Source organism: Bubalus bubalis, chromosome X (assembly GCF_019923935.1).
Source record: "Bubalus bubalis isolate 160015118507 breed Murrah chromosome X, NDDB_SH_1, whole genome shotgun sequence".
NCBI classification, from domain to species: domain Eukaryota; kingdom Metazoa; phylum Chordata; class Mammalia; order Artiodactyla; family Bovidae; genus Bubalus; species Bubalus bubalis.
Window position 1 is genome coordinate 70,933,336 of NC_059181.1, and position 19,073 is coordinate 70,952,408.

General features: G+C 37.0%; 1 protein-coding gene across 3 annotated transcripts in view; it reads right to left on the reverse strand.

The window, feature by feature from the left end:
• BRWD3 (bromodomain and WD repeat domain containing 3) overlaps nucleotides 1-19,073 on the reverse strand; it is a 162,992-nt gene that overhangs the window by 133,478 nt on the left and 10,441 nt on the right. For 2 of the 3 annotated variants that reach the window (XM_044937371.2, XM_025276957.3), the window contains 2 exons: nucleotides 16,076-16,226; nucleotides 14,300-14,398 (listed from right to left, as the gene is read on the reverse strand). In XM_044937371.2, the coding sequence (XP_044793306.1) occupies nucleotides 14,300-14,398; nucleotides 16,076-16,226 (250 nt within the window). Of the gene's footprint in view, nucleotides 1-14,299; nucleotides 14,401-16,075; nucleotides 16,227-19,073 lie in introns of those variants that run through there. The other variant, XM_025276958.3, reaches the window with a different exon arrangement.

Here is a 19,073-nt window from a genome sequence, read left to right on the forward strand (position 1 = left end):
TGCTCATTCATTTACACATTATCTAGAGCTGTTTTTACACTACCACAGAGTTGAGTAATTTTAACAGAGACCAAATGATCCAGAAAGCCAAAAAATTAGACTATCTGGCCCTTTTATCCAAAAAGTTTGCTGATTCCTGACATGGACAGTTCAGAATAATTGGGTCCTAATCTCACTTTGGCTCACCAAATGGCTTAATGGTAAAGAATCTGCCTGTCAAGCAGGAGATGTAGGTTCAATCCCTGGGTCAGAAAGATCGTCTGGAGAAGGAAATGACAACCCACTCCAGTATTCTTGCCTGGGAAATCCCAGGGACAGAGGAGACTGGCAGGTTACAGTCCATGGGGTCACAAAAAAGTCGAACACAATTTACTGACTAAACAACAATAAGCCTCCCTTTCCCATTTCACCTCCCTCCACAAACCCTAAGCTCTTACAAGGGGTTCTATTATGGCAACTAGGAAATATACATTACTTACTTTGCTGAGACTTTTGTGGAAAGGGCACTGGATTTGGAGACAACAGATCCTAAAACTTAAGTTTAGATACTAAAAAAACACCACACTACAGCTGCATGTGAGCTAGATATTCTTTTTGTGATGATAACCTGAATACTATATCTTTAATCTTTGAGTGATTATTATCATTATCAACATTGTTATCAACATCTGTGACCCAATATCATGGGTTTCCGCAGTGGCTCAGTGGTAAAGAATCCACCTGCCAATGCAGGGGTTCAATTCCTGGGTCAGGAAGATCCCATGGAGTCAGAAATGGCAACCCACTCCAGTATCCTTGCCTGCAAAATTCCATAGGCAGAGGAACCTGGCGGGCTGTGGTCTATGGGGTTACAAAGGATTGGACACAACTAAGCAACTGAGCCTGGAGAAGGAAATGGCAACCCACTCCAGTATTCTTTCCTGGAAAATCCCAGAGACAAAGGAACTTGGTGGGCTGCTGTCTATGGGGTCGCACAGAGTCAGACACAACTGAAACGACTTAGCAGCAGCAGCAGCAAGCAACTGAACACACACACATGACCCAAAATCTTAATTACATGTTATATTTGCATAACATTTTAAAGCTTATAAAGTAATTCTACAGACATCTCATTTGAGTTCACAGTATTTCTGTGAGATATGAAGGCAAGCATTTTGTTCAATCTGTAAATGAGGAAATTAAAGCCCAAAGGAACTAAGTGCCTTGCCTAACATCAATACATGGCAGACCCTTGGTTCAATCCAGGTCTCTTGATTCTAGTTCAATAGTCTTCATACATTTCAATGCTGTTTATTTAATGACATTATAGGAAATACAACTTAATATAATCCTGAAATAGAAAATAACTTCAACATCAAAAATTCTCTATTATATTCTTCAATATTCCCTCTACCTGCAAGACACTGAACAAAAAATCAGCAGGGATTCTGGTATCTACTAAATTGGGTTTTACTGGAAAGTTTACCAAGATCCAAAGAGTATTCTGAAATGGCCATATCAGAGTTGTTAGACCACTCTTCTACTCCACTCATTCTCTATTTACATTGGAGAAAAATCTGTTTTAAAATTATTTTACATTGGCATGGAATATTGAACTGGTGTTAGAAAATATTTCTAGGCTAAACGAAGGATTGTCGATTCAACAAACAAGAACATCCAGAAAAGCCTTTGTTGCTCACTCAGTCATGTCCAACTCTTTGCGACCCCATGGACTGTACCCTGCCATACTCCTTGTCCATGTAATTCTCCAGGCAAGAATACTGAAGTGGGTTGTCATTCCCTTCTCAAGGGGATCTTCCCAATCCAGGGATCAAACCCAGGTTTCCTGCATTGTAAGCAGATTCTTTACTATCTGAGCCACTATGAGAAGCCCTTAAACAAAATAACAAATTTTTGTATGCTGACCATCTGTTTCTAAAAGACTTATAAGAACAAATGTTGAAAGAATCAAAATCTATTTGGACTGAAAGAGCAAACTATCAGCTAGGGCTGAAAAAGAAAAAAGCAGCTCTGCAATTAATCAGGCTGTGAAGACAGACACAGATAAAGCCAGCTGCAAAGTTAACAGGAAACACTGTTCCTCCCAAGGTCATGCAGCAGTTGTAAACTATCATAATGACCCCTTCTTTGGGTGATGACTGCTTTCTTACCAATGATGCCCCCATCCTCACTTTGTTATTTTCATTTCTTACTGGAAAAGATACCCAATTCCTATACTTCCTTGTTTCATGACAGCACCCAACCCCTAGTTAATCCCCACTTCTCTCAATTTGCCTCAGAAGCAGCCACCAATCCAGAACTAATCCTGGCTTCCTTCAGATTGACCTCAGAATTCTTCAGTGGTAAGCCAAAATTCACAAAAGACACTTCCCTCCTCCCTCTTGTCCAAAGGCCTTCCATGGTCCCTCAGGAGTACACTCCCTCACTATGAGTCAATAAATTTGATTTTGTCAGACTACAGGCTTGTTCCTGGTGGTCTCTGTCTGATGAGACCTTAGCAAGGTAAGTCATTTGAATTACCCCACACATTCAGCAGTTTAGTACTGACAAAAGCCCTCTCCACTCCAAAACAAAAAATTCATGAACCTAAACCTGAAAATCATTAAGCAGAAGAAACTTCACTTCCAATAAAGATGAACAACACACTGAATTCTACTCCTCATATCACAGGAAATATCAATGGCGCTAAGAGTAATAATGTTTAACCAAAACCAGGTAACTACTCTGTGCAACCCTATGGACTGTAGCCTGCCAGGCTCCTCTGTCCATGGGCTTCTCCAGGCAACAACACTGGTGTGAGGTGCCATGTTCTCCCCCAGGGATCTTCCCGACCCAGGAATCAAACCCATGTCTCATACACCTCCTGCATTGGCAGGCAGGTCCTTTACCACAAGGGCCACCTGGGAAGCCTGGTAACTACTATATCTGCTAGGAAAAACACTGTATCTTCAACTTGGCATCAAGTTTGAGATAGCGGACTCTAATATGATGTCCTGATTATTTAACTTATATGCAGAGTACATCATGAGAAACGCTGGACTGGAAGAAGCACAAGCTGGAATCAAGATTGTTGGGAGAAATATTAATAACCTCAGATATGCAGATGACACCACCCTTATGGCATAAAGTGAACAGGAACTAAAAAGCCTCTTGATGAAAGTGAAAGAGGAGAGTGAAAAAGTTGGCTTAAAGCTCAACATTCAGAAAACAAAGATCATGGCATCCGGTCCCATCACTTCATGGGAAATAGATGAGGAAACAGTGGAAACAGTGTCAGACTTTATTTTTCTGGGCTCCAAAATCACTGCAGATAGTGATTGCAGCCATGAAATTAAAAGACGCTTACTCCTTGGAAGGAAAGTTATGACCAACCTAGAGAGCATATTCAAAAGCAGAGACATTACTTTGCCAACAAAGGTTCATCTAGTCAAGGCTATGGTTTTTCCTGTGGTCATGTATGTATGTGAGAGTTGGACTGTGAAGAAGGCTGAACGCCGAAGTATTGATGCTTTTGAACTGTGGTGTTGGAGAAGACTCTTGAGAGTCCCTTGGACTGCAAGGAGATCCAACCAGTCCATTCTAAAGGAGATCAGTCCTGGGTGTTCTTTGGAAGGACTGATGCGAAAGCTGAAACTCCAATACTTTGGCCACCTCATGCGAAGAGCTGACTCATTGGAAAAAACTCTGATGCTGGGAGGGATTGGGGGCAGGAGGAGAAGGGGACGACAGAGGATGAGATGGCTGGATGGCATCACCGACTCGATGGACATGAGTTTGGGTGAACTCCGGGAGTTGGTGATGGACAGGGAGGCCTGGAGTGCTGCAATTCATGGGGTCGCAAAGAGTTGGACACGACTGAGCGACTGAACTGAACTGAACTGAATATGGTGCCTATAGCATCAAGAAGAAATGGTTTAAAATCCAGCAAAACTCCGTAACAGTAAAGCAAAGTTGTGACCTTCTAGGAAATAGTAGCTATATATCTACCTCAAAGACAAACCTCAGGAATGTGGGGGTAGGGTAGAGGATGAAACAGGGAGAAGCCTGCTTTCAGCAAAAGCTTAAGACAATCAAAACAGTACCAGGCTCAGCCAATAACTGCTAACCAAATAAAAGACTTAAGGCTTTATACACACAAGGTAGAAAAGATTATTGTTCACAGATCAGGCTCCTTATACCAGACCCATCAACAACATCTTCAAGTACAATTTTTCAGAAAACAAGCCTTATTTCAAGAGGGCTAAAATATTCTTGGATTAGTCTTTTCTCTTTTATAAAAAAAGTCACATGATTAACATTTATAGTTATATATTTTAATTTTAATTAGAAAATAGAATAGCAGCATATATACCACTTTCTGATTGGTTAAAATGTAGTTCAACATATCAATCAGCTCCTGTAAACAGAGAGGACTATAACAAACCAAAAAAATACTCTGTCAAAAACATCAGACTTCCCTGGTTGTACAATGGATAAGAATCCACCTGCCAGTGGAGGTGACATGGGTTTGATCCTAGGACCAGGAAGGAAGATCCCACATGCCATGGTACAACTGTGCCAAAACTACTAAGCCCACAAAACTCTAGAGCCTGTGAACTACCCAAGTGCCACAGCTACTAAAGCCTGCACACTCTTGAGACCTGAGAGCTGCAACTACTGAAGCCCATGTGCTTAGAGCCTCTCCTTCACAACAAGAGAAGCCACCGCAATGAAAAGTCCATGCACTACAATGAAGAGTAGCCCCCACTCCTCGCAACTAGAGAAAGCCACATACAGCAACAGAGACCCAGCGCAATTAAAATAGATAAGTAATTTCAAAATGTATACGTAAAAAAAGAACATTGGAAATTGACTCATGAAATTCAGTGTTAACTCAAGATTTAAAATGACTAGTAGTGTTTTCTGTGTGAAGCTTGGCTTTGGATTTCCCAAAATAGCTCTGCATGCATGAGTGCCTACTAAGTCACTTCAGTAGAGTCCAACTCTTTTGTGACCCCATGGACTGTAGCCTGTCAGGCTCCTCTGTCCATGGAACTCTCCAGGCAAGAATACTGAAGTGGGTTGCATGACCTCCTCTAGAGTATCTTCCCAACTCAAAGATCGAATCCATGCCTCGTAGGTCTCCTGCATTGGCTGGTGGGTTCTTTACCACTAGAGCCAACTGGGAAGCAAATTAACATAAAGTCTAAAAAGAAGCCAGAAAAAAAAAAATGAGAAAATGAATTTTAATGAAATCTGAAAACTATAGTAGAAGCAAAACAGAACTATTTCTTTCATGGATTTGATGCTATTATGAATCAAATTAGGTCTCCGAAACCTTAATCACATAGAGTAACAGCTTTACAGTCTTTAAGGCTGAGGCCATTCCCACCCCCTTAACACCCATCCACAGTACAATTTAAATAAAACTAGTAAGTCCTAAGGCTATTGGTATTCATGGTCATTGAATGTCTTATTGCTAGATAATATTAAGATATGGCAAAGGAACAGTATTTCTAATTCCATTCAGCCTTTCTGAAAAGTTCACTTAATTTGAGGATAAATATTCTAAATATTCATTTGACTATATTCTTCTAAACCATTTCATTTGATTTGGTTATTATACACAGACATTTTAGACTGCCCTTTCTTCCAACTAAACAAATCTATAACTGTTTACAGCTTCCCTTTGTGAACTATAAATATAAAATTCTATTTCTATAAGGTACTGAGTAAAATATATATAACAAGTACTAAAAGATCCTTTTAGAATACTTTGATGTATGTTGAAAGAAAAAGCGAAAGAAATGACAAAGAATGATAAGGAAAGGAAAAAACTGTCCATAACAGAATTAAACAGAAACTCTTTTTTCATTATACTTTACATGATCATACTAAGACAATAAAATCTATTTTCCTTCAAATAAAGCAAATAAAATTATTTGCCCTAATATTAATACGTTGATTCCAGAAATGAATACGAGGGGCTAGAAACTCACACAAGCTATAAAAAACCATAAAAATGCCTTTAAAAGGGATGCTTCCATTTCCATGTAACAGCAATTATAGTACTTCCATTCATTTAATATTTGGCGAGGACTCACAATGTAGAACATAAAAAAAGACTGAGTTTATATTCCACTTCTAATCACTTGCAGGTGTGACAGGAATTCCTTGCTCCTCTCCAGATATTTAAAAAAAGGGTAATAACTTTAGAAGCAACTTGCTTCATGCACAATTATCAAGCACAAAAAGGAGGAAGGTGAAGTGGAGGGAAGCAAGCAACAAACAGCCCGAAGAGTGATCCATGGGCAAGAGATAAAAACTACATAAAATCAGAGAGGAAGGATGACAAATATTTCTGGCAGAAACCCTGTCACCTCAGCCACATAAGGCATAAAGTAGACTCCTTTCTTTCAATTTATATTTACATATTAACATGAGGCAGATTTCCCACCTCCAAGTGAATTCTGGCTTTAAGTGTGACATATAACCATACAATGGCCAATAAGTCAAGAGCCAATCAATGCTAAATGGAAGCTTATGAAAACAAATAAATATTAATTAGTGTCTACAGAGTGGATGAGCTCGATAAAGGACAGAAATGGTATGGACCTAACAGAACCAGAAGATATTAAGAAGAGATGGCAAGAATACACAGAGGAACTGTACAAAAAAGATCTTCACGACCCAGATAATCACGATGGTGTGATCACTGACCTAGAGCCAGATATCCTGGAACGTGAAGTCAAGTGGGCCTTAGAAAGCATCACTATGAACAAAGCTAGTGGAGGTGATGGAATTTTAGTCGAGCTATTCCAAATCCTGAAAGATGATGCTGTGAAAGTGCTGCACTCAATATGCCAGCAAATTTGGAAAACTCAGCAGTGGCCACAGGACTGGAAAAGGTCAGTTTTCATTCCAATCCCAAAGAAAGGCAATGCCAAATAATGCTCAAACTACCGCACAATTGCACTCATCTCACACGCTAGTAAAGTAATGCTCAAAATTCTCCAAGCCAGGCTTCAGCAATATGTGAACCGTGAACTTCCAGATGTTCAAACTGGTTTTAGAAAAGGCAGAGGAACCAGAGATCAAATAGCCAACATCAGCTGGATTATAGAAAAAGCAAGAGAGTTCCAGAAAAACATCTATTTCTGCTTTATTGACTATGCCAAAGCCTTTGACTGTGTGGATCATAATAAACTGTGGAAAATTCTGAAAGAGATGGGAATACCAGACCACCTGATCTGCCTCTTAAGAAATTTGTATGAAGGTCAGGAAGCAACAGTTAGAGCTGGGCATGGAACAACAGACTGGTTCCAAATAGGAAAAGGAGTTCGTCAAGGCTGTATATTGTCACCCTGTTTATTTAACTTATATGCAGAGTATATTATGAGAAACGCTGGGCTGGAAGAAACACAAGCTGGAATCAAGATTGCCGGGAGAAATATCAATAACCTCGGATATGCAGATGACACCACCCTTATGGCAGAAAGTGGAGAGGAACTAAAAAGCCTCTTGATGAAAGTGAAGGTGGAGAGTGAAAAAGTTGGCTTAAGGCTCAACATTCAGAAAAGGAAGATCATGGCATCCGGTCCCACCACTTCATGGGGAATGGATGGGGAAACAGTGGAGACAGTATCAGACTTTGTTTTCCTGGGCTCCAACATCACTACAGATGGTGACTGCAGCCATGAAAGTAAAAGACGCTTACTCCTTGGAAAGAAAGTTATGACCAACTTAGATAGCATATTCAAAAGCAGAGACATTACTTTGCCAATAAAGGTCCGGCTAGTCAAGGCTATGGTTTTTCCTTTGGTTATGTATGGATGTGAGAGTTGGACTGTGAAGAAGGCTGAGCACCGAAGAATTGATGCTTTTGAACTGTGGTGTTGGAGAAGACTCTTGAGGGTCCCTTGGACTGCAAGGAGATCCAACCAGTCCATTCTGAAGGAGATCAGCCCTGGGATTTCTTTGGAAGGAATGATGCTAAAGCTGAAACTCCAGTACTTTGGCCACCTCATGCGAAGAGTTGACTCATTGGAAAAGACTCTGATGCTGGGAGGGATTGGGGGCAGGAGAAGGGGACGACAGAGGACGAGATGGCTGGATGGCATCACTGACTGGATGGACGTGAGTCTGAGTGAACTCCGGGAGTTGGTGATGGATAGGGAGGCCTGGCGTGCTGCGATTCATGGGGTCGCAAAGAGTCGGACACGACTGAGCGACTGATCTGATCTGATCTGATCTGAGCTGTGCAAGGTATAAATTACAAGCCTACTATGCAAATTATAGGACACCACTATATGTCAACTATACTAAAGATAAAAGGGGTAAAACAAAAAAAGGTTTAGAGTGTTACTGCATCATACTCTTCACTCAGTTTAGAAATACAAGAATGTACATTTGTTCCTTGGGTATTACATTAAGCCACAAACTAAAATGAACAAGCTATCTTGCTGCCATTTCTATAATTTTATGAAAACTGTTCAGATTGTGATAATTTGGACAATTTCTGAAATCTTTACCATTATGGGTAATAACTATAATACTAGTTCTTCCAAATACCCATTTTGAACAGACATGAAACAGATTTTTAAAATTATTTCTGTACTGAAAAACTAGCTCATAGTAGATTTGTGTTGATGTGAAATTATATTTTCAAATTTTAGTGTGACCACTACACAGTTTCCAAGACAACTACTAATTTTTAAAGGGATAAAGAAGTAAAAATACATAGTGACTAGAGTGTAAGATCTCAAATAATACTACAAATATTAATTACATATGCCCCAAGATTTCTTTGAGTGGCATTAGGTATTAATACTGTTTTGAACAAAAAAGGACTCACAGACATAGGAAACTTATGAATACCTAAAGGGATAGTGGACAGGAAGGAAGAAAATTTAGGAGATTGGGATTAACCTATATACACTACTATTTATAAAATAGATTAAATAAGGATCTACTGTATAGCACAGGGAACTATATTCAGTATCTTAACCTATAATGGAAAAGAATCTGAGTAGATAAATATACATATAACTGAATCACTTTGCTACACACCTGAAACTAATACAACATTATAAATTAACTATACTTCAATTTTAAAAAAAGGTTAAAAAAGATTAAGACAGAGACTTAATATGAAAAAATACTATTTTTAATTCAGTTCAAGTTTCTTCCTCTGATTTAATTTGACACAAAGCAAAATCAACTTGATTAGTTAAGCATACAGCTAATGAGGTAGAATGACTGGAGCTTAATAATAATAATAATAATAATATAATATAATGTAAATATAGGCACTGTCCCTGCCCTAAAGGAATTTGGAAATTTACTCCTGGTACACTTAAGTCACATACATTTAAAGTACTACATTTGTTAGCCCGAAGAGTATGTGGGAAGTAACTCCCAAATTTCATTCCATGCTCCCTCCCCTCCATTTCATTAAATTACTAAATAATGTTGCTAACTGCACAGAAGATGGAAACATTTGAATACATAATCCAATATAGTAGAGAGTCCAGATAAGGTCAAAATTTCTTGGATTTGGCCAAAGACAACTGTAAAACTCTGACTGGAAAAAAAAGTAGCACAATGTGATTTTTAAAGGGAATTACTAAACTCATAATAGGAAAAGTTAAAGTCAGCTTCTAAGTACAAAAATTGGAAACACTCCAGGTTAAGTATGTAGAGTGAATATTAGTCAATAGATTATTAGCAAATTATGCACCTATCCAGAGAGCTGCTTACTGGTTCCCACATAGGTCTAGATATGCACTGTCCATTAGCTATATGTGCTTACAGAATGTCAAATTACTTAAAATTTCACAAAATTAAAAACTTAGGGGCTTCCCTGGTGATACAGTGGTAAAAAATTCTCCCTCTAATGCAGGGGACACTGGTTCTATACGTGGTCCAGGAAGATCCCACATGCTGCGGAGCAACTAAGCCCATGTGCTATAACTACTGAGCACTCTAGAGCCAGTGCTCCACAACAAGAGAAGCCACTGTAATGAGAAGCCTGCACATTGCAACTAGAGAAAAGCCCGCCAAAAAATAACTAAAATTAAAAAGAAAAACTTAGACCTCAGATACAATAGCCACATGTGACTAGTGGCTACTGTTTCAGATATCACAGGATAGAACATCTCCATTATCACTGAAAGTTCTATTGGATAGCACTATTCTACATAAAATGTCAGTTAAAATGAGTGCCAAGAAACGACTAGTAAAATTCTAACATTACTGAATAAAATTGTAAACGTGGGACATATCTATTTACAATAAAAATTCTAAAGAAAGTAGGAATACAAGGGAACATTCTCAACCTGATAAAGAGCATCTATAATCATACTTAATGGTGAGATTGCCCACTTTCCCTATAAGATCAGCAACAAGGCAAGGACATCCAGTTTCATTACTTCAATTCACCAGTGTACTTCAGGTATTAGCAGTTCAATGCAAAAAAAAAAAAAAAAAAAAAAAAAAAAAAACACTATAAGGCAAACAAGATTAGAAAGGATAAAGTAAACCTGTTTTTACTTGCAGATAAAATGATCATCCATGTAGAGAATCCCAAAGAATCTCAAAAAACTAGAGGCTATTTGATGTAGTTAGTGGAATTGTGGATTTAGTGATATATATATACACACACACACACACACACACATACATATATATGTATATTTTCTATTTACTGAAAACTGAAATTTTAAAATATAGAATTTAAAATATCATCAGAAACCCAGGAAATTCTTAGGGAAAAATTTCATCACAAAACATTGCTGTGAGAAATTTAAAAAGATCTAAATAAATGGAGAATTATACTATGTTCCTGGAATTGAAGTCTTAATGTTGCTAAGATATTAATTTTCCCAAAATTCATCTATAGCTTCAAAGTAATCCCAAACAAAATCTATGTCACTTTTTTTAAAAAGAAATTGATACTCTAATTCTAAAATTATACCTTGCTAGTAGAACACAGAATGAGACAGCTACTTTCAAAATAATTTGAGTGTCTTAAAGTTAAACACGCACTTACCATAGGATCCAATAATCCACTACCTAGCTATTTACCCAGAGAAATGAAAATAGATGTTCATGCAACAATGTGTACAAGTATATTTATAGGCCTTTATTCATAACAGCCAAAATACAGAACCCAAATGCCCATCAACTGATGAATGAACAAACATACATATATCCATACAACAGAATACAACTTGGTAAAATGATATGCATGAATCAGAAGAATTTGGTCTAACCAAAATCAAACAAGCACAAAAGGCTACATACTGCATAATTGCATTAAGATAACATTCTAAATAAGGCAAAAGTACAGTGATAGAGATTAGTGGTTTCTAGGGATTGAGGAATAGGGTACTGACTCTAAGGAGGCAGGAAAGAAATTTAAGGAGTGATACAAATGTTCCATATTTGTATTGTGCTAGTGGTGGTTATATAAATGTATACATTTGTCAAAACTCATTGAACTGCACATTTAAAAAGGCAGAACTTGGGAATTCCCTGGTGGTCCAGTGGTTAGGACTCAACTTTCACTGCCACCCAGGTTCAATCCCTGGTTGTGGAACTAAGATTCCACAAGCCTCATGGCAGGGACCAAAAGAAAAAAATGGGAGAACCTTTTTATGTGAATCATACATACACCGTAATGTACTTGACTTAAAAAAAAATAAAAGTAATGTGGCTAATTCTCAATCTTCTGAGTGCTGTTACAAAGTATTGGTAACATCTGTTGGTTCTGGTTTGTTTTTCGGGCTGGGATTGAACCAGGACCTTGGCAGTGACAGCACAAAGTCCTGAACACTGGACTGTCAGGGAACACCCCATGAAATGGTTCAGAAATAAACGAAAGACAAGCAGTGTAATGTATGCCAGCCACATACTTCTCTGGGCTATGGATTTTTCTTCTGTAAATAGGGGTTTACAACCCAGTTTCCCAAATTTGTTACCAGGAAACTTTCAGAATGTTACAGAGAAAATGATTTCTACTGTCAAACTACTTAGCTAATGTTCTCCCAAAGATGATTCACAATGCATTTTAGTATATGAGCAGTCCTACATGTAGTCATTTTTTCCCATATTTTTTTAAACTCAGTGTTTTTCACATTTACTTGACCAAGATAAGAAATAATATTAATAAAAGATGTTTCTAGTGCTAAGATTCTTTTATAAAACCTTTAAGACTTACTTTCATGATTAAGCTTTATTTACATAGGGGAACTATAAAACTAACTGTTTTGGAAAACTATACCCCACCATGAGAAAACTATTTCAAAGGACAAATTTTAAAAGATCTTCTATTCATCTTATTTACTTTCCTAGTCAACTCCCTTGAGTTTTTATCAGGTTCTGAATTCTAAATATGTTGAACTTAAGTATCTTGACTAGTACATACTACATGAAAATATATCATATTTGAACTATCTCTATTCTAATAGCTCCTCCCCAAATAACATGGTAGATTTAAGAATGTGAAAGCATCAATGACAGGGACACTAAAATTCCTAAGCAATTAACATTATGATTAACAAAGTGATTAAATCAAATTATCTAAGTAATTTGACAGTAGAAATCACTTTCCCTGTGTAAAAAACCAACAAAAGTTCAAATGCATATGTGCAGTATTAGAATTTTTTAAAAGAAAATAAAAGAATAAAGAAATATTGAAAACCTAATACTCTAACGACTGCTCTTCAGCGCTTCACATGTGACCACTGAAGGAAGCATAAAGCATATAAACAATATTGATAGTGTGGCTAAAACTATTATATCATCTGAACATAAATAAATACATGAATAATAAAAGCTATCTCAATTTATTCAATCAATTATCAATAAAGCTTAAGGGAAAAGTGAACACCAGAAAAATTCTGGATGGTGAACAAACTACTCCGGAAAATGAAAAAAAGTGTTAAAAACACCATGTTAAATTAGACCAAACCTAGCAATGGCAACCCACTCCAGTATTCTTGCCTGGAAAATCCCATGGACTGAGGAGCCAGGTTGGCTGCAGTCCATGGGGTCGCTAAGAGTCGGACACGACTGAGCGACTTCACTTTCACTTTTTACTTTCATGCATTGGAGAAGGAAATGGCAACACACTCCAGTGTTCTTGCCTGGAGAATCCCAGGGACGGGGGAGCCTGGTGGGCTGCCGTCTCTGGGGTCGCACAGAGTCAGACACAAATGAAGCGACTTAGCAGCAGTAGTCTACTTTTTCTGGTAAAATCCAGGCTATCAAAGAGTACTGTTGGCAATACAGATCAAAGAATCCAAAATTATCTTAACAATGCTTATGAATCTTTTATCAATGACTTCATCTAAATATTTTAATAATTATTTCTAGTCTAAATTTATTTAACCTCTTTGGGTAAATAAGTTCTACAAGCTAGTTATGTATTCTTATTTTTCAATTTGAATTTAAGGCATATTCTCTAGGCACTAGGCACTAAATAATTTAATTTTTCAGAAGAGTGAGAAAATAGGAAAACAGAGTGGCAGTTACTCATCTATCTGCTTGGTTCTATACAGTCTTTATAAATGGTTTTGTTAGCTAGATTTCTCAGGAACCACTACTAGCATTTCTTTATGATGTTTTGGCCAGAGATGACCCAGGATAATATGTAAAGGACATATGAATTTCAGTAAACTACATATGGGAAGGGTGATATTTCTTTCTTTTAATAAAGATAAAACTTATTACATCATTATAAGTTTGGCAAGCAAATATTAGAAAAATGTATTTTTATTTCCTTCTAAAATCTGTCTTTACATAGTTCCCTGTAAAATCTTTGAGCTTGGCACAGAAATATGTAAATACACTTCCATATGGCTAAAAACACCTGAAGTATATAAAAAAGGAAATGCTTCTGCTAAGAAAGAAAAAGACAGGAGAGGAGAGAAGTGGAGCAGGGAGGGGAGGATGGGGGAGGCAGAGAGGGGAGAGGAGGAAGGGGAATAGGGAGGGGAAGGGGAGAGGAGCAAAAAAGGAGGGGTCTTAGGGAGGGGAAGGAGAGGGGAGAGGAGGGAAAAAAGGGAGGAGGATGGGGGAGGGGAGGAGGGGAAGAAAGAAAATGAATTAAAAAAAGTCACCTTTTACAAAACTATGATTATATTTGCTTTAAGTAAAAATGCTTAAAAAAAATTCTGGACCAACCATGAAACACCTCAAAATGTAAGCAGTTCATTTACATTTCAAATTTAATTCTGGTACCTATTTTTGGCTTTGTAATGAGTTCAGGAAGGAACAAATCAAGAATGTGTTTATAACTCACATGGACATTACTCACCCACATTTGGAGGTTTCACATAATTTACAGGTAGTTCTGGAGGTCTGCCTCTATGTAGAGCTGCAAAAGCAGAGCCATTCCATAGTGTACTCTTACAGTCTATACAAAAAGATTCAAAAGTTAGTCAAGGCGTAGAATATTTTTTAAACTGTACTTCAGAGGCAAATGTCTATTTTCAATTTCATTTGTTGAAATACATTTATAACTATTAAAACCACAATAAGAAAATAACATATATATGTTTAAACATGCTATAATCTATATTATGACAGGTAAACACCAATGCCTTCATGTTATCATCAGGATATTTTATTTTCTGTGCTGATCTAGAATCAAAGCTCTTATTATACATATATTTGAGTCTTATGTAAATATGTCATGGATTAATAAGGTTTTAAGTTTATATTGGTCCCCTTCTGGATCTTTAGGCTTACACATGTCTACTCATATAAAACTGTATAAGCAAGGAAATGAATACAGCACAAGTATGCCAGGTAAAGTTCAGAAATTTATACTTTGTGTATGCTCATGTTATAGAGTGACTGACAGTACTGTAACAAGTAACAACACTACGTATCAGGTGAAAACTGAGTAAAAATAGTTGTGTTTTTGTCTTTAATGCTTATGTCAAAATTCAAGCAAATATGAAATATTCCTAATAATTCAACTTTGAAACAAAAGTATTCTACTAATCTCCTGAAAGATGTCAAGCTAACTGAATTGAAGAATTTCCTTAAATTATAAAAAGAGATAATAAAAAACTGGTATCATTTATGCAACCATTTCTTTATCTTTGTGAATTAGGATTTTTAAAAAACATTTGCTAAAAAAGCAAAACAGAAATAAATTGGTTGCTAGATAGACCTGAAATACTTAATTCATTAAGGCATCCTTAACACCTAATTACACATTTTTATGTTCAGAAAATTCTATCTGTATAATTTACATACTGGGGTTCCATGTAAAACTTTGGGGAAGACTTCCCTGGTAGTCCAGTGGTTAAGAATCCATCTGCCAATACAGGGGACACAGATTCAATCCCTGGTCCAGGAAGATTCCACATGCCATAGGGCAACTAAGCCTGTGTACCACAACTACTCACATGAGCTCACATGCCACAGCTACTTAAGTCCTAGAGCCTAGAGCCTGTGCTCCACAACAAGAGAAGCCACTGTAATAAGAAGCCCAAGCACCAGAACTAGAGAGGAGCCCCTGTTCACCGCAACTAGAAAAAGCCTGCACACAGCAACAAAGACCCAGTGCAGCCATAAATCAATTAATAAATTAAAAAAAACAACTTTGGGGAAAATCTGTAAAAGACTGAAAAACAGTGGAGTAGAGAAACTGTTACTGAAAAATGATGGATTGATACTTTTGTTTAAATATCTTTAAATATAAACATCTTGACAGATAATAAATTTACTTGTTATGAAATACCCCTTGTGATTAGAATATCAAGAGTCAAAGATTAAGAACATCAAAATGTAATGAAAGAATATTTTACACATTTATACTGTACTAATCAGAGCAGTGATCTTTTGAGATCTCTATTCCACAGGATTACAAAGAGATTTTATATTCTTTACCTCTACAGTATTCACTGTTTTACAGAAAAGGGCTCCATTTAGGCCTCTAGAAATTTACTTGTACACTAGGAAAATAAAAACAAGACTGGCAAGATAAGAAACACTAGAATAAAATTAGTATTTAGAAAAGCCTAGGAACATTTCATTCACATAAAAATATTCCTTTCTCTAAAAACTGTAAAAATCTTACCTTTGGCATCCCTTAACAGAGACTGCCGACCAACACCGAGTAATGTCTGTACCCCAGGAACACTCTGAGGGATCTCCTTATCTAGTAAGGGACCAATCCGCTCACAAATTTTAAGGAGGTAGTCTGGAGGAATGTGTGCATTGGCTGCCACCTAAAAAGCATAAATAAAATACAGGAAAACAAATTTGGTTTGAAAACATTACCAAACTCCTCCAACATGGAACAAAGTACAATTTTAAAGTACACAACAAGGAAAATAACATTTAAAATATTTAATACTTCAACAAAATTTAGGAAACAGCTACAAAGAATTAAGGACCATTTAAACAAATATTAACATGTAAATTAATTTTGGGCTCCAAAATCACTGCAGATGGTGATTGCAGCCATAAAATTAAAAGACGCTTACTCCTTGGAAGTAAAGTTATGACCAACCTAGGTAGCATATTCAAAAGCAGAGACATTACTTTGCCAATAAAGGTCCATCTAGTCAAGGCTTTGGTTTTTCCTGTGGTCATGTATGGATGTGAGAGTTTGACTGTGAAGAAAGCTGAGCGCCGAAGAATTGATGCTTTTGAACTGTGGTGTTGGAGAAGACTCTTGAGAGTCCCTTGGACTGCAAGGAGATCCCACCAGTCCATTCTGAAAGAGATCAGCCCTGGGATTTCTTTGGAAGGAATGATGCTAAAGCTGAAACTCCAGTACTTTGGCCACCTCATGCAAAGAGTTGACTCATTGGAAAAGACTCTGATGCTGGGAAGGATTGGGGGCAGGAGGAGAAGGGGACGACAGAGGATGAGATGGCTGGATGGCATCACTGACTGGATGGACGTGAGTCTGAGTGAACTCCGGGAGTTGGTGATGGACAGGGAGGCCTGGCGTGCTGCGATTCATGGGGTCGCAAAGAGTCGGACACGACTGAGCGACTGAACTGAACTGAACATGTAAATGACAAGGCAGTTTAACTTACTTTTACATGTTTTGATTAAATCATTTGCTTAGCTGTTAATCTTATACAAATAAGTGTTACAAAACAGCAAAAATGAGCATGTCTAAAACCCAAAGAAGTACAAAGATGATGGCTTAATTCTACTAGTACTTGATCAGCAGTGATAAACTGATCAAGAATCAGAGAATCTAGATTCTATATAAATGATAATGCAAACAAAGGTAGTACATCCATAAAACTCCCACTTAAGCCCCTTTAGGATCAACAGTACATATTTGCTTAATTAAAGCAGCACTCTTTCCCTAAAAAAGCTAATTGGTTTTCAAAAGAGTATAAAATTAATGATAATTTTATGTACCATATTCTAAACAACTAAGCTATGTACTCAAAATTCAATGCAACAACTCATTTTTAAAACACAGTTTTTGAAGATGGTTAACAAATGCAGACAGGAATGAGACAATAAAACAACAAAAGTGGTTTCCATTTTTTATCTAAGCTAGTGTTAAAGTTACTGATGTGTTTCATCAATACCTAATTATTAAAACAGTAAACAGAGTAAACTAGAATATTAAAAATCCTTAGACAAAAAGAACATCTACATTCTCATCTTGACAAAAGGTCCTAAAATCTATCTAGTTATATAGTTACAATGCCAATCTTTATAAGTGCTATAGAGAGAGCAACACATATGTGTGTGTGTACCTGCCATCACATAGGACACACATCAATTTATTACCACCAAATCAAGAACAATATAGTACAAAAGATAATTTTGTAAATCAACCTTAATGATCACCAGCAGAAGAGATTTTGTCTGTTCTTGATAAATATTGGTACACTGAATCAATGAATAAATAAAAACCAAAGTCTACTTATAAGCAATATCAGAAGAATTCACAGAGGAAAAATGTTTCTATCAGATTGTTTTCTTAGGAAACACAGGTTGAAGAACTACAATCCAACATGTACGTAGGATCTGAGGATAAATGATCTACTATGAATTTTTAAAATTACTTATTGCCAATTATCTTTTACAAACCCCCTCAAAAATCTTTTTTTTTTTTTGCCACATGACATGACATGTGGGATTTTAGTTCCAGACCTGGGATAGAACCCATGCCTCCTGCAGTGAAAGTATTAACCACTGGACCATCAGAGGAGCCCCCACAAACCAATTTTGATCTACCCAAATCACTAGGGCCTGCGCAACTGTCATGATGGTCAGGAAGAATGGCAAGTTAATCTGGTTACTTTTCATTTGCATCTGGATTGGGACAAAGGATCAAGCAAATTCTTTCAGTTATTTCACACAACTCTAGTTGTGTTTCTAAACAATTAACTACATAGAACTAAAATAATACATGCAATATTGAAGTCAAAGCAGGTGATGATTCAATTTAAAAGCCATTTTTTGTTGTTGTTGTTGTTACCTAGAGACACTGATAGGCTTCCCTTAAAGAATCCACCTGCAATGCAGAAGACCTGGGTTGGAGACCTGGGTTCGATCTCTGGGTTGGGACGATCCCCTGGAGAAGAGAAAGGCTACCCACTCCAGTATACTGGCCTGGAGAATTCCATGGACTGTATAGTCCATGGGGTCACAAAGAGTCGGACACAACTGAGTGACTTTCCCTTTTCAGAGACACTGATATCCTAGAATCCTAGTTTGTAATTCATCCTCTCCACAAGAGGGCATTCCTAAATAGGCCTACACACAAATATAATTAGTACTCCCAAAAATATATACATCATAAAGAAAAAAGCCTTAAAATACAGCATATTAACATCTATAATAGTCTGTGCCTTTTTCCCAAAAAAACTGTCTTGTGTAAACTGGGCTTCTGTTAACATTTTCCACCAAGTAAATATTATAAGAAGGCTTTACACATGATGGTAGTTGATGTCTTCAGGGGCATTTTCTATTCTATCAATTTTCTTTTTCTCATTTCATTATCATCTCAAGAGTTACAAAAAGCTAACTACCCTGGAACTTGTAATATACAGTAATATATACCCAGAAAATAGGAGTTCTCTGATATGAATTTT